This window comes from Pogonomyrmex barbatus, unplaced genomic scaffold (genome assembly GCF_055798465.1).
Source record: "Pogonomyrmex barbatus isolate J1 unplaced genomic scaffold, ASM5579846v1 scaffold11, whole genome shotgun sequence".
NCBI lineage: Eukaryota > Metazoa > Arthropoda > Insecta > Hymenoptera > Formicidae > Pogonomyrmex > Pogonomyrmex barbatus.
Genome location: NW_028297107.1, coordinates 6,827,087 through 6,841,982, shown reverse-complemented (window position 1 = coordinate 6,841,982; position 14,896 = coordinate 6,827,087). Strand labels below are relative to the sequence as shown.

The following is a 14,896-nucleotide window of genomic DNA, read 5'->3' as shown; positions in this document are numbered from 1 at the left end:
AAATGCATATGCAAATTATATTACACTTAATATGATGAAGATTATATATTATTAATACATTAATAAATGCTCTATTAAATTTCAGTGCTTCTTTTTGTGCTACAGAAAAGGAATTTAAGTCTTTGTGTAAATCTATGCAAGAGGAATTAATTTTGCCTGAAAAAACAACCGTTGTTTGAGCTATGCACGGAACGTTTAGCACACTGGTCACCAGCAGATGATACTGTTTCGGAAGCGATAGCAGCTTCCAGTTGTAAGTATTTAATTATTATCACAACATATTTTTATATCTTTTGAAAAAGATAAAAATATAAATAAAATATATTTTGTAGAATAAATGTATATGAAATATATCATTTTAATATATTTCAAAAAACATATTTTAATTGTGTACAAGTATTTGAAATAAAATAGTTTTAGGAAGAAATATTTTATTTTAGAACTTTTTTATGAGATATAACCAGTACATTTTAAAATAGAGAGAAATTTCATTATATAAACATTATATTATACTTATTATAACATAATTTTTTTTGAGCAGTTGTGGACTTTGAGCATATTGAACGTCAATACGACACATCTGACGAAGACTTTGAACTACTTGGTTGATGTTCATCTAAATCATCTAGTGTTGTGACAAGTATGCGAATTAACAATATAAATATTATATAATGGTGTTCTTTAAAACAATTTGTATTTTCGATTAATGCAACGTCAAATTAAAACACACACGCATGCATATATGTATACATTTACGCACACATTTAATGTATACGCACGCACACACACACACACACACACACACACACACACACACACACACACACAAAATATGTTCATATACATATATACAAGTATATATTTTATTATATATGTATATAATGCTTAGGTTTATATGCGATATTATACACATCAACAAATGCATACGTTTGTGTTTTAATAATTTATCATTTGACTGAATTATAGATATGTAATATTTATAAAATAAACAAATAAAAATTAGGTAATTTTTAAGGTTTTTGAATTAAAAATTTGAAAAAATACAGAAGTTCTAACAACTTATAGATATAAGAATATAAAGTTTTGAAATGATAAAACCAACCATATGTAATGGGTAACATCGTTAATTTTTGTTTTACGCTTGTAATCTCAATAACAATGAAGATATCAATCATTCTCAATCAGACAGTGATGGGTTCAAGTTCCAATTATTATATTGTGTTATTAATTTATTTAAAGTCGATTGTGATTGAACTATCGGAAATACGTCATTTAATGTCCTTGATGATCAAAGTCATTATCACCTTTCCATAATATTACTAGTTAATACAGTAACGGAATTAGAAGTTGTAGTATTTAATGTTGCAATAAGCAAAAATTTATGGGAAGAATAAAAAAATCTTTAAATTTCTTAACTTAAAAGAATCTATTTTTACAATATCTTTTTTATTATAATTTTTGTTATTTTATTAATACGTTACATTTTTGGTGCAGCATTATCAAAGATTTATTTAATTTTATCAAAAAGATAGGGAATTTGAAAAAAAAGGCTTTTTTTCAAAAAGCTTTTAAAAAATTGTATTTGAAATAAAAGATAAATATAATTTTATAGAAGGGCGAAAAGTTTAAGTTTCGTCACTGCACATTACTGAGATATATATTTCGAGAAACGCAATTAGTCATAGTTTTAAATCAACTCTGATGTTAGACGCGTTTTCTTTGTGGAATACACGTGAGCTGTGTACGATAGGCATGTAAATTGTTGTTGTAATACTTAAGGATCATTTGTTATATGCAACTAAAGATTTTCTTTAATTTTCTTTAATTTTCTTCAATTTTCTTATAACAAACATATGACATATTTTGATAAGTGTATCACATATAGAAAAAATATTTTAATATAAACTTGAAGTTTGTAAATAAGAAATATTGTTACGAATATAGAATTTGTATCAACTTTTTATTAAAGAATTATATTTTCTTTAAGCGAGAGAAGAAAGTAAAGTGAACCTTTTGTTTCATAAAATTTATTTATTTAATATTATTTTAAAACGCCTTTTGAAACATAAAAACTATTATTAATATAAAATTTGTGGAATCGTCAAAATTTTATTGAAAAAGTACAAAAAAACAAAACTAAATTAAAACAAAACAAAAATAAATTCAAATTTTTTTAGTACAAAATATTTAAAAATATATTTAGAGATAAAATATACAAAAAAATTTCACGGTAAAATTATCCTAAAATGAACATGAGATTTTTTTAATATCTTGTATAAAAATATATTGGAAATATAAAATATATTTTTTATACATTTATGTAATAAAAAGTTATGAAAACTGTCTCTTAATATCACATGAATCATTTTTATCCAATTAATTTTTATCCAAACTTTTTATTCCAATTTCTCTCTCTCTCTCTCTCTCTCTCTCTCTCTCTCTCCTGCCTATCTCTTCCTACATTTTATATATGTTATATCTGACTCCGTTAAAAATTATACTTATATAGAATTTGACATCATTAATTCAAGAATCTAAAGTAACAAATTTAAACGTGCTAATATATATATATTTTTTTTTCACATTCATAATTGTTGGATTTTAGTATTAACTATTTTATTATTTCCATATTAATTTTATCAAAGACATGTAGAATTGGTTTTTAAGAAATTGAAATTTTTTTCGAATAATAAACTATATTTGTATGGGAATTATTGATCTCTCAGTACTCATCACATGTTTTTCATTCCATGTTTTTCATTGCAGACTGCACAGGATACGCAAATGAGTTGTCTCATAAAAAGTATTGAAGCAACATTGCCAATAATTGCTCAAAGTTTTTCTCACGATCTATTGACACTTTAGAATTACAAATAAGTTGATATGGCAATATTAGATATGAAATCTAGTCTGTCTGTTGCATTTATAATTATTATGACATTTTCAGAAGGAAAATCGCAATTCTTACAAGACATGTTTCTCGAAGAAAATATTTTAAATTTAGTCTTCCCTAAAGACCCTGGTTTAATAAGAGTAAGAAAAATTAATCAAATTGAAGGAATGACTGACATAAGAGTATTGGATTTTGTAAGTAAGAAATTATTTGTAATTAAATTGGTCTAAATTTTATATTAACTTAAATTTATTTTTACTAATTACAAGATAAATGTAAATTAAGCTGAATAATTTGCCCAGCAAATGGATTGAAATGGATAGAAATGGATTCATGTGGTCATTGAATTCTAAATTCTTGATTTTTTTAATCCATTTCAATTCAATTAAAATTTAAGAATTCTTTGAATCCATTTTAATCTATGAAACGGGATTGAAACAAAATGTTTTATTCTTTCAATCCAAAATGAATTAAAATGGATTGAAATTTTCAATTTATTTTAATCTATTTCCGGGTGTTGGATGACACCTTAAATTATCATTGTTATAAATATTAAGTTTTTTTGCGAATGTTGTTTAAATATTTTTTCAACAAATATTTAAATCGAAATCATAGAAATAAAATGATGATATTCTATCGTTATATATGTTATTCCTTCATATAGATTGGTTTAGTAGAACAATATGATTATCCCGCTGAAGAACATAATGTCACAACAGAGGATGGTTATAATTTGAAAATACACAGAATGCCTGGAAGGTCATTATTGAATAACAAGAAGAAAAAGGAAATTGTATTCATACAACATGGTATTCTGGGTTCATCTGATAGTTGGGTACTACAAGGTCCTGGTAAAGATCTTGGTATGTATTTATTGTACACACATGTAACACATACAATATAATTCTAACATAATATACGAGTGCACAATGTAAAACTCTACTATATCGTTTTTGTTTTTATAAAAAGGATTTTATTTTCAATTCTTCTAAAATGTTATTAATACTTTAACGAAATATTATGTTGATGTAAACTATTGAAAATAAAAAACTTTTTCATTAAGGTACTTGTAAATAATGGAATATTAGTTACTTTTCAATTTAAAATGGAATTAAAAAGAATTTTAAATTTAATGAGTAAAACATCAAATATTCTAGTTCTAGAAAAAGTATAACGAGGAATATTAAAAAAATTGGTTCTAAGTTTGGGAAAAAATAATGCTATGTTTCATGAATTTTAGCATATCATGTATGTTGTGCGTTCATATCAGGATATTATTATTACAGATAATAGAGATGCATATATAGTCGGTTAAAATTCTTCGAACACCTATTTGCTTTTTAATTTAATTAAATAAATCGTTCTAAACTTTTGCTCACACGGGCCGTTTATCTACCGAAAAAGTCGGACGACTATGATCTCCTCAATAATGTAAGTTTTATACAAGTTTCTAATTATTATTAGGATATTGGAGAGATTAGATACATCATTCAAATATTACGTTTATGGATCGTAAGTAAACAGCTCGTAATTGTGAATAAAAGTTTAGAAAGTTTAGAATTTATTGAGTTTAATTAAATTTAAAAAAATAGGCACTTAAGATCTTGCCCAGCCGTATATGCCGCGAATCTCTAACATATCGGTTTAGATTATACATGTACTTATTTGTATTATCATCATCTTACATTGTAGCATTTTTACTGGTGGATCAAGGATATGATGTATGGATTGGAAATATGAGAGGAAACACATATTGTAGATCACATATGAATATGACGACATATGAACCCAAATTTTGGCAATACAGGTAGATGTTACGGCCAAAAGAAAAAAAAGAGCAAATAAATTTTTTAAAATATATTATATTTTTGATTTTTAGTTTTCATGAGATAGGAACAAGAGATTTGCCGGCGATGTTCGATTACATCTTTAATTATACAAAACAAAACGATTTATATTATATCGGTCATTCCATGGGAACTACTTCATTATTCACTCTTTTGTCAATGAAACCGGAATACAATGCAAAAATAAAAATGGCTATTTGTCTGGCTCCAGTTGCTTTTAATATTAAGAAAATTCCTACAATTAACGAATTGATTTATCTTGCTCCAGTAATAAAGGTAAATACCAAAATCTACATTTCATTGCAATCATTTTTAAGATATAGTCAAAGATTAAAGTCATTAGTTTTATGCGTAATGTGTTGAAAATATTGTAAGTTAATACTTTGATGTTTATTTAATATGTTCCAGGAAATTTTAGAAAAGCGTGAAATATATGATGTTTTTCCACAATCTTTAATCACTGTTATGACAGCAAGAATGTTATGTAATGATAATGCAATGACTCAGTCTATTTGCATTACTATACTATTTCTACTCGTCGGTTCTGATCCAGCGCAACTTAATACTGCAAGTTATATAAGATTATTATTATATAAGAGGACATAATATCATAAATAATACAATAACGTTTGTAAATGGCTTTTATATTAATGGATTTGTTCATTCTTCACAATTATATACATCAACTATAACGATGTTATTTATTTTCTTTTTTTAATTAAATATTCCGACTTTATTATCTGTATAAATTATTTTTATTGTAGACACTCTTACCAAAGTTAATTGCTCATTGTCCAGCTGGTACTTCTCTACATACCTTAGATCATTATTATCAAAATAGTCTTGTGAGTGAGTATTTCCTTTCATATAAAACAACATTTTAATTGTTCCAGTAAAATATTTCCATTGTTAAAGGGTAAAATATTATTGAGAAATTTCAATTAACATTTTTCTGCAAATTATTTCACAATTATATGTGTATGTATAAATGTATATTGTATAAATGTATAATTATATGTGTATGTATATTATTTAATATCTTTGATATTTTTTCTTCAAATGTACTTCTAAATTTTGGATATATAGATCATATTTATATAGGTATACAATTGATATCACAATTATAGATGATTTTCGAAACTATGATTATGGAATAACTGAAAATTATAAACGATATAAACAAAAAACACCTCCAAGTTACGATCTCAAAAAGATTACAACTCCGATAATTTTATTTTATGCTGCTAATGATATGGTTACTACAGAAGAGGTAATAACGATTCTTTTAATTTTTGATTGCCTGATAGAAATAAAAAATAAAACACAATTAACACAATTATAACAAAACAATGATTATATAATTGTTGAAACACACAATCTAATTGAGTACTATTCAAAATGAAAAGAAAAACAGTGTATTCACATTGATTGGAGATGACCTATTTTCATACAATTAAATCATTTCATTAGTAATAATGTTCTTTCTTTATATTTTTTATTTTCAGAATACCTTGGAACTTAGTAAACGATTGCCAAATGTTCTGCTAACTGAGAAAGTACCATATAAATTCTTTAATCATGTAGATTTCCTTTGGGCAATTGATGCAAAAACTCTTTTATATGATCACATATTAAAATTGATACAAAAATTTAATGCTAAACAAAATATACCAAATGAATCTACTCAATGAATAGAAAATCCTCTCGTCAGAGAAATCTAACTTGAACATTGGCAAATGAATTGCGCAAAAATTTATTAAATCATACATACATTCATACATATATGTATGTATGGTGTGTGTGCGTGCGCGCGCGCGCGTGGTATAGATGTATGTATGTATGTATGTATGTATGTATGTATGTATGTACGTATGTACGTATGTACGTATGTATGTACGTATGTATGTATGTACGTACGTATGTATATATGTATGTATGTATATATATATATATGACAAGCTGACATCTGTTTAATTGAGACCCGAGAAGTCGGATCACAGAGTTTTTGACGCATTACGTTCCGCTTTTTTATTCTGTTTGCCAGTGATATTATTTTTGAAGAAATAAATGTGTTTATCTTTTCCAAGCTTTTGCATACTTATTTTTGCATAGATGGTTATGCGCGGACGCACATACGTTTTCACACGATCAAGAATTATGCGGATGCAAAGTACAGTATATAAAATTCATCATTTAATAAAAGTATTAAAAGAATTATGTTGAGTTATGTTTATGATAAAAGACTAAAATTAGAACAGTACATTTAGTATCGATATATTTTGAAAATTAATTTAAAAAATTATATATAAAAAATTGAACGATATATTGAATGTATATATTTAGAGATGTATATACTCATTTTTTAATCACAAGTCAATTGCTTTAATGTTATTAGGTAAATTCGACAATAGAATGCAGATATAATCTTGAGATCTTCACGTTTTGAAATTACTTAAAGTAGTAAAAAGAACGTTCATACAAATAATGCATTGATGTAATCTCGATTGATTCCGACATCTTTATATATTAAATGCATTATTACAAATATTTATGCTTAATTATTACAAATATATGTTTACATTACGGGTACTGCGAATTACAAAAAAAAAAGTTAACGTCACTTTTTTTCTTTCTAACTATACCAATCCAAATTAATTATATGACTATGATCAAATAATAAGTAAATTATATAAAATTAATTCTTTATAGAAAGAAATGACTTTTCTATTATATAAGGCAAGATATCTGAAAGATTATCAACATTGTCATGTTGTTTGTTCCAAAAAATATTAAAGTTTTTGTGTGATCACCCGGATACAATCCGATTAAATTATAAAGAAAAGTTCAATCGTGACTTGTTTTAAAGTGTAACACGAGAAAGGATTTATATAATTTCTTATCATAATTTAATATGTATAACTAGAATAAAAAATCAGAAATCTTAAATTTATTATAAAATTTTAGATTATTGAGATTTAGATATACTTATTTAGATATCTTGTCCTATAAAAAATCTAGAATAAATGAGTTAATTTAAATTTTGATACTAAATGAATTTTGTTGAAAAACAATTTCGAGCATGTATTTCTTCGTCGATGAAAACCCTGTTACAAATCAATAAAGAAACTTTTTCATTTATATTGTCATTATATTTAACTCGTTTATTCCAAGATATTTTATAAATTAAAATAAGAATTTTCGCTCACTCGGTAAAAAATATGCACTATTTTAAATTTCATTAAAGACATTTGTTCAATATATAATATATATTTTATAAGTTAACTATATTCGAGTTTCTATATGCTTAAACTATCTAGAAAGAGCAATTTCTCTATTCTTAACTTATTTTTCAATCTCCATCATTCTCGTGCTTTGATGCACACATATAGAATAAAAATGATACGAGCACATACAATCTATCTAATGATGAATCAAATAATGAAGTGTAAGAGATAGAAATTAAATTTATATATTAATATTCAGTTGATTAAAAGTTAAAGGAAATATAAGAATGTGGAAGTTAATTATTTACGTATTTGTATAAATGTGTGCGCATGTGTGTATATATTGTTTAAATTAATTCTAGAAAGCAATTATATCATTGAATATAAAAAACATTTGCATAATATGCCTTACATATAACATATATTTATTTCTGACAGGCATGTATTATACTTTAAAACATACGTTTTGCAAGCATAAAAAATAAAAGTCTTTATAAAAAAACAAATGAATTTCAATGTATATTTTGCTAATATAAAGTTTTTTTCTGATCGATAAACAAGTTCTTTGCTCATTATATGGCTTAAATTTATACAGAATTATCTATTTTTTATGTAACTATCCTATCTTGACTGTATTATTCAACAAAGAACACATACGACATTATGAATTGCCGTCTTAGGAAACAACACGTTGCAGCAAAGGCAATTTTTTTCGGTACTAATTGTCAGCAGTCGCATTCAAGTGTACAATAGCAAATTTGTACCTTGTCTTGACGGTTCAGTTTCTCAGGTTTTCAAATCTTGACAATAGTCAGTCCTAATTAATATTTCTTTTTATAATGTTTAATTATCTAAAATGTATAACTTCTACGGCATTTTAGACCGTGTATTTCAATAGCATTAGCCAAATGTTACAACGAGGTATCCGATGGTGGCGTACTTTCATGATGACTAATTTGACTTAGAGAATGTTGTAAAGCATCAGGTGTTAGCCATTCCTTTGGCAAACAACGTTGAAGAAACGGTACACATGAACTGAAATATGCCAAACGATTTACCCAACCAGGTATTTCCTGTCCACACAGAATCTGAAATATATTGCTTTTATTATTTGTTATTTACTTATCAGTATCGTGCTTAAGAAAACCAACATACCAATGTAAACTGACTGCTGAAATGATTACAATTTTTGTTCATCAAATGATAACGATCGCCTCGGAAATCTTTGCCCAACTCTGTAATAATTCTTGAAACATCTTCTTCTGTGAAATCTGTATATCCAATATGAACAGATTGCCTAAGATAAGAGAATTATACTAATCATCTGTATAACACTTAATAGACAACATACATCTAGTATATATATATATATATATATATATATATATATACACACACACACACACACACACACACACACACACATACACACACGCACGCGCACATGTGTACAAAAAAGAAATATGCAAACTTTACCTATATCTAAACTGTTCGCCTAATTCTTCAGCTACTCTTGGCGTGATTTCAAAAATGCCACTTCTTGGCTGAGCATGACCACCATAAGCATACTCTGTAGCAGTACATACATACATATATATACATATCTCACACACACACACACACACACACACACACACACACAATTTTCTGAGTGTATAATATATATTCAATAAACTAATATATACCTGTTCCATATATTTCCACCCCAGAGTGAAACACACCGAGACCAATAGGTGTGGTATATTCATTTATCCAATACTACAATATAACATCATTTAATAGTCAATTGCATTAAACACAATTAAATTAAAAATAATAACTTCCAGTTGTATATTATTTATGAATAGGTTAACATTAGATCGAAATTAAAATTACAAAAATTGTCAATAGAGTAAATATAGAATAAATATGATTCACAATATTATTCGTTTTACCTATTATATATCCCTATTATATATAAATTATAACTTACCATGTCATAAACATTAAGAATGATTGGCTCACGCGCCATTTTTGGAATCAATTCCTCACTATCTTGTGGATAACCCAAACAACTGGGGAAGGAGAGATTACAGTTAAGGCCTGACGAAAACATCATTGGAAACTTTGTAATCCACACAAGATTAAAGTTGATTATTAATATCCTAATATACCTAATAAATAAACATGTAATCTTGTTATTTCATATATTCTATATATATATATATATATATATATATATATATATATATATATATATATATATTGGAAGAAATAATAAACTTAATAATCATCCATGTAATTCAATCAAACAATGTATATATATGTGTATGTGTGTGTGTGTGTGTATGTGTGTATATACACATATATGTTGTTATTAAGTAGTTTAAGATCAATATAAATTGGAAATTATCAAATATCAATCTTTAAACTCTTTGTAAATTTTGTAATTATATATATGCTATGTAATTGTCTAATAATAAATAGTTGATGAGAAATATTCAAAATTATAATATATGTATAGTTCTCCAGACACATTACTTTTTTGACAAATTTTCATTTTTATTTGATTTGGAACTGATTTTTCTAGAGTAACATAATAAGCGTGTGTAGATAAGATTGAGTAAAAGAATAATACCTTTGTTCTCTGGTATCATATATATAACCAACGCTAGCATGTACGATTCTTTGTATTTATTTGCTAGATACGTCCATTTTCTTAAGATTATAATTTCATTATCACGTATTATGAGGTTTAATTTTATTAATATTTAACTAATTGTTTTTACGTTAATATTAAATGTCGCACGACGTTCCGATACAATCATTTCAAGGAATAATTGGAAAGGTTGACTCATTTTATGTTGAAAATACGAAATTTTTCTTCGTATAATAAAAAGCTACCTTTTAAAAGCATCAGATATTACTGCGATTAAAACTATCCACTTCAACATAAAGCACACATAAATAAAGGCTAGAATGTTATTCGCGATTTGACATTCCGCAAAATTCCTCGAAATGCTACACACTATTCAAGTTCGAGAGATTATTAAATGAATCAACAGCTGTTTTTCGGTATGAGATTTATACCAGCATAGATTGCTGTTAAAATTTTGCAAATGATTCTTCAGCGATTATTCTTCTCCAAAAATCAGTAACTGTCACTTCTTACTTGATCTTATTGAGTCTCATGTTTGAGATATAGTGTAAGAATGATTAGTTTATGTGCGCCATCTATCCACTTCTTGGGTCATAACTTTTAAGTCTCGTGTCCACGGGAGTGTCCTGTGTTTGACTACGTTGCAATTAGACACAGCTACTTGCAATTGGACACAGCGACCACTGCCTGGAGATCTTCCACTGGAACCAATCAAATAATTTTATTTAAAATTGGCCAATCGACAATGTAGGCAATCAGGCCCACTCGTGTCCATAATGCTAAAAAGGAAATCTCGGACTGATTGATCACGTTTGACCACATCCCGATTTACCACTCCGATTAGCCACTCACAGGAATAGGCACCTAGAATTTTTCCACTGTTCAAGCGCTGTGAATGGCTAGTAATCAATCGGGACATGGTCAAACGGGTGTCATCCCCTTGGACCGGTCTCACCAACTCCGGTTAATGCTATCGGCCGGTTAATTGGCCAACAGAATTACCGATAGCAAGAAATCCAAAATCGTCTTGGTTTCGTACTTCCTGAAGGCAACAGAGCTCTTCTATTATTCAAATTATTAGTAGGATACAACTAAATAATAAGCTGAATTTCTTAATAATATTATAATGCAAGGAAAGGAATATTATAAATTGATTGACAAGACAAAATAAAGTATACAAGAACGTTTTTAAAAAAACAAAAATAGATTAATCGTAATCAAATATTCGAGAAATTATTACGATGTTTTAACAAAATCTTATTCTGCTTTATATTCATGACATTAATTTAAAACGGAATTACTTGTCATGTACAGGCGATCATTTCTCAAAAATTCCTCAACATTTCCTAACCTATTCATGACAAAGAAAAAGTGTGTAGAATGTGAATTATAATAAAATAAGTATTATATAAATATATGCTTTGAAATATAAATACAATTTGTTTTTTGTTAGAAATGATGAAGTTTTTATTTTTGCAGTTGGCAGTTCTCATCTCAAATTTAATTCAAATTTAACGTTGTCTAACTAGAGAGAAGCCTAAGGCTGGTGTCCCATGACGCGAAATCCACAGCGGAGCGAAACGCGCGAACCAATTACAGCAAAAGAACAGAAATCAAACAGAATGTACGAGTTTTCTTTTGATTCTTTCGCTGTGATTGGTTTGCGCGTTCCACTCCGCTGTGGATTTCCGCCATAGGACACCAGCCTAAAAGCAGACATGCCCGCGATTTAATTATAACCTTATTTTGAAGCGTCTTTATGTTCATAAAAAACATGGATATTAAACTATGTAGCTAATGTCTATGATATTGTAGATAATATTCACATTTGTGAGACAAGGCTGCGTTCGGGGAGCGCACTATTAGCACCGTCACATCATTTCATCGTTATTGCTCATTATATGTAAATTGAAGATAGATTGATGCAGTTCTAATAGCGCACTCCCTGAACTCAGCCAAGGACGGATAGAGATTAATCGTGCCTCTTATCGAATTAACTGTTACTCCTGCATATAGCACGGAACAAAACCACAAAATCGTGGACAGCACCACGAATGAGAACCATGCAATCGTGGATATTACAGGATCATGGATATTGACTACGTAGTTGAGAGCATCCCGTTTGACCACGTTGCAATTGGACATAGCCACTTACAGCGACGATGCCTGGAGATTTTCTACTGAATCGACCAATCAAATAATTTTATTTTAAATTGGCCAATCGGCAATGTGGGCAATCGGACGCCATCTACGTAGTTTAATATTCACGTTTTTGGACATAGAGGCGCTTCAAAATAAGATTACAGCTAAATCGCGGGCATGTCCGTTCTCAGGCTGCTCTCTGATTTAAGGCTGAGAGCAGAGAGCGTAAACGCTTACATCTCGTTCTCTGCTATCAGCCTAACTTAGGCTGCGTTCTAATATTCACTATCAGTACTGAAAATATATATTCAGGTGACTTATATTAGATAGATTTTCAGTACTGGTAGTGAATATCAGAATGCAGCCTTAGCCTGGATCCTCATGCAGACTGGCGTTTTGACACCGAGCGCTGATTAATGAAAAACGGATAATGGAGATAAATAGTAAAGATTTATTCGCCGTTTTATCCCACTACTCATTTTTCACCAATCAGCATCTGTGTCAAAGCGCTAGTGTCTGCATCCAAACTTATGCGTTAGTGTCGGTCCACAATAGGTGACTTAAGCTTTAAGACGTAAGAAATTGACCAATTATAATCTAATATGAAAAGAATAATCGACTATGATTGGTCAATTTCTTACGACTTAAAGATTAAATACTTATTGTGGACCGACACTTATGCAGAAGTGTGTTCCGGCCTATAGTATGCGACACTGTAACGTTACATCATGGCATCATTGGAACCGCGTTAATAGGTAGTATGTCTCTTAATGTACGTAAGTAATTTGTGTATCGGCCGATTTTATTAATGTCCGCTAAATGTTTGTTAAGAAATATTCTTAAAGAGAGCTTGTTCACGCTCGTCAATTCCGTCAATCTTCAAGAAATTGAGAGACAGTAATGATGGGACCTTTGCAAATAATAGCGCAAACTAGAAAAATTGGTATGATGATCACATATGATTTCTATGATCTGATTTTGATTAATATTTTTCTTGTTTTCGTATCCCTGTTAGAGACACAACACACTTAAGTGTTACATTAGTTGATTCTCGTATAAAGAGTTTATGATTCTTGTTTTATTAATTTTAGAGTTTTTATATATATATATATATATATATATATATATATATATATATATATATATCACATGTAACAATATCCAAACTCTAAAATTAATAAAACAAGAATCATAAACTCTTTATTACTTTATATATATATATATATATATATATATATATATATATAAAATTTTTATAAATTACCAGTATAAGAGGATATATGTGAAATAACAAAGAAATGAATAGGATAAAAGTAGCAATAAAAAGGGAACAGTTTTGCATCAGTTGTAATCTATATATCTAGTTATTTGATATTTCATATATATATCCTTATTTTGCTAATTTATAAAACTTGAATTTATAATAAAGAAAACTTTCTTGCAAATATAATGAATTAGAATAATAATTTTAAAAATTATAAATGTTTTAGCTCCAAGATTTATTAAGATTGTTCCAAATGGAATGAACATCTACTTGAATCGAAGTAAATATTACTATGTAAATGAAGAGAAAGACAAAAATTGGTCAGATATTATGGAAGCTGCAAGCACACATATATTTTTTCTTGAACTTGTTCGTGGATTGGGAATTACCTTGTCTCAAGTGTTTAGAGAACCAGCGACAATAAATTATCCTTTTGAAAAAGGACCATTAAGTCCTAGATTTAGAGGAGAACATGCATTAAGAAGGTATCCTTCTGGAGAAGAAAGATGTATTGCTTGTAAATTATGCGAAGCGATTTGTCCTGCACAAGCTATTACAATTGAAGCAGAAGAAAGAGCAGATGGATCTCGACGGACTACGAGATACGATATTGATATGTCTAAATGTATCTATTGTGGTTTTTGCCAAGAAGCTTGTCCAGTAGATGCTATCGTTGAGGTACTTGTTCATAAATAACGGAAAAAAATAGTAAGGTCGAATGTTGTTGAATCAATAAGTGAAAACAAATTTCCAGGGTCCAAACTTTGAATTTTCAACTGAAACTCATGAAGAAATGCTGTATAACAAGGAGAAGCTTTTAAATAATGGAGACAAGTGGGAATCCGAAATTGCTAGTAATATTCATGCTGATCATTTATATCGTTAAAG

At 28.1% G+C, this 14,896-nt stretch overlaps 4 protein-coding genes across 10 annotated transcripts in view; 3 read left to right on the top strand and 1 right to left on the bottom strand.

Annotated features, from left to right (window-relative positions):
- The window catches only part of Atg4a (Autophagy-related 4a), a 4,631-nt gene extending 3,617 nt beyond the window's left edge, over positions 1 to 1,014 (top strand). The window contains 4 exon segments of the mRNA XM_089070753.1: positions 86 to 91; positions 93 to 161; positions 163 to 253; positions 542 to 1,014. Of these exon segments, the coding sequence (XP_088926879.1) occupies positions 86 to 91; positions 93 to 161; positions 163 to 253; positions 542 to 609 (234 nt within the window). The 3' untranslated portion in view covers positions 610 to 1,014.
- LOC105426568 (lipase 3-like) lies at positions 542 to 6,826 on the top strand. Of its 4 annotated transcripts, none has more exons than XM_089070751.1 (9): positions 542 to 640; positions 2,948 to 3,087; positions 3,558 to 3,756; positions 4,586 to 4,700; positions 4,773 to 5,016; positions 5,149 to 5,307; positions 5,505 to 5,589; positions 5,868 to 6,010; positions 6,246 to 6,826. In XM_089070751.1, exons 2-9 carry the CDS (start codon positions 2,974 to 2,976, stop codon positions 6,429 to 6,431), a joined length of 1,245 nt encoding a protein of 414 aa, XP_088926877.1. In that variant the 5' UTR covers positions 542 to 640; positions 2,948 to 2,973; the 3' UTR covers positions 6,432 to 6,826. The 4 variants fall into 4 exon arrangements, with proteins under 4 accessions (XP_088926877.1, XP_088926876.1, XP_088926875.1 ...); XM_089070750.1 differs by lacking the exon at positions 542 to 640 and adding an exon at positions 1,158 to 1,750; XM_089070749.1 differs by lacking the exon at positions 542 to 640 and adding an exon at positions 1,158 to 1,750 and having other exon boundaries at positions 2,767 to 3,087.
- Positions 6,827 to 7,235: 409 nt separating this feature from the next.
- Positions 7,236 to 11,226, bottom strand: LOC105426567 (deubiquitinase DESI2). 3 transcript variants are annotated; one of them, XM_089070754.1, is made up of 6 exons: positions 11,116 to 11,226; positions 9,937 to 10,117; positions 9,650 to 9,722; positions 9,441 to 9,534; positions 9,120 to 9,261; positions 7,236 to 9,052 (listed from the first exon to the last, which is right to left on the bottom strand). In XM_089070754.1, the coding sequence occupies exons 1-6, from the start codon at positions 11,133 to 11,135 to the stop codon at positions 8,876 to 8,878; spliced, it is 687 nt and encodes a 228-aa protein (XP_088926880.1). In that variant the 5' UTR covers positions 11,136 to 11,226; the 3' UTR covers positions 7,236 to 8,875. The 3 variants fall into 3 exon arrangements, with proteins under 3 accessions (XP_088926880.1, XP_088926882.1, XP_088926881.1); XM_089070756.1 differs by having other exon boundaries at positions 11,034 to 11,174; XM_089070755.1 differs by having other exon boundaries at positions 10,582 to 11,169.
- Positions 11,227 to 13,345: 2,119 nt separating this feature from the next.
- The window catches only part of ND-23 (NADH dehydrogenase (ubiquinone) 23 kDa subunit), a 1,685-nt gene continuing 134 nt past the window's right edge, over positions 13,346 to 14,896 (top strand). The window contains exons 1-4 of one of the 2 annotated variants that reach the window (XM_011637861.3): positions 13,346 to 13,499; positions 13,576 to 13,687; positions 14,235 to 14,686; positions 14,763 to 14,896. The exon at positions 14,763 to 14,896 is cut by the window's right edge and continues 134 nt beyond it. In XM_011637861.3, the coding sequence (XP_011636163.2) occupies positions 13,645 to 13,687; positions 14,235 to 14,686; positions 14,763 to 14,894 (627 nt within the window). In that variant the 5' untranslated portion in view covers positions 13,346 to 13,499; positions 13,576 to 13,644 and the 3' untranslated portion in view covers positions 14,895 to 14,896. The other variant, XM_011637860.3, reaches the window with a different exon arrangement.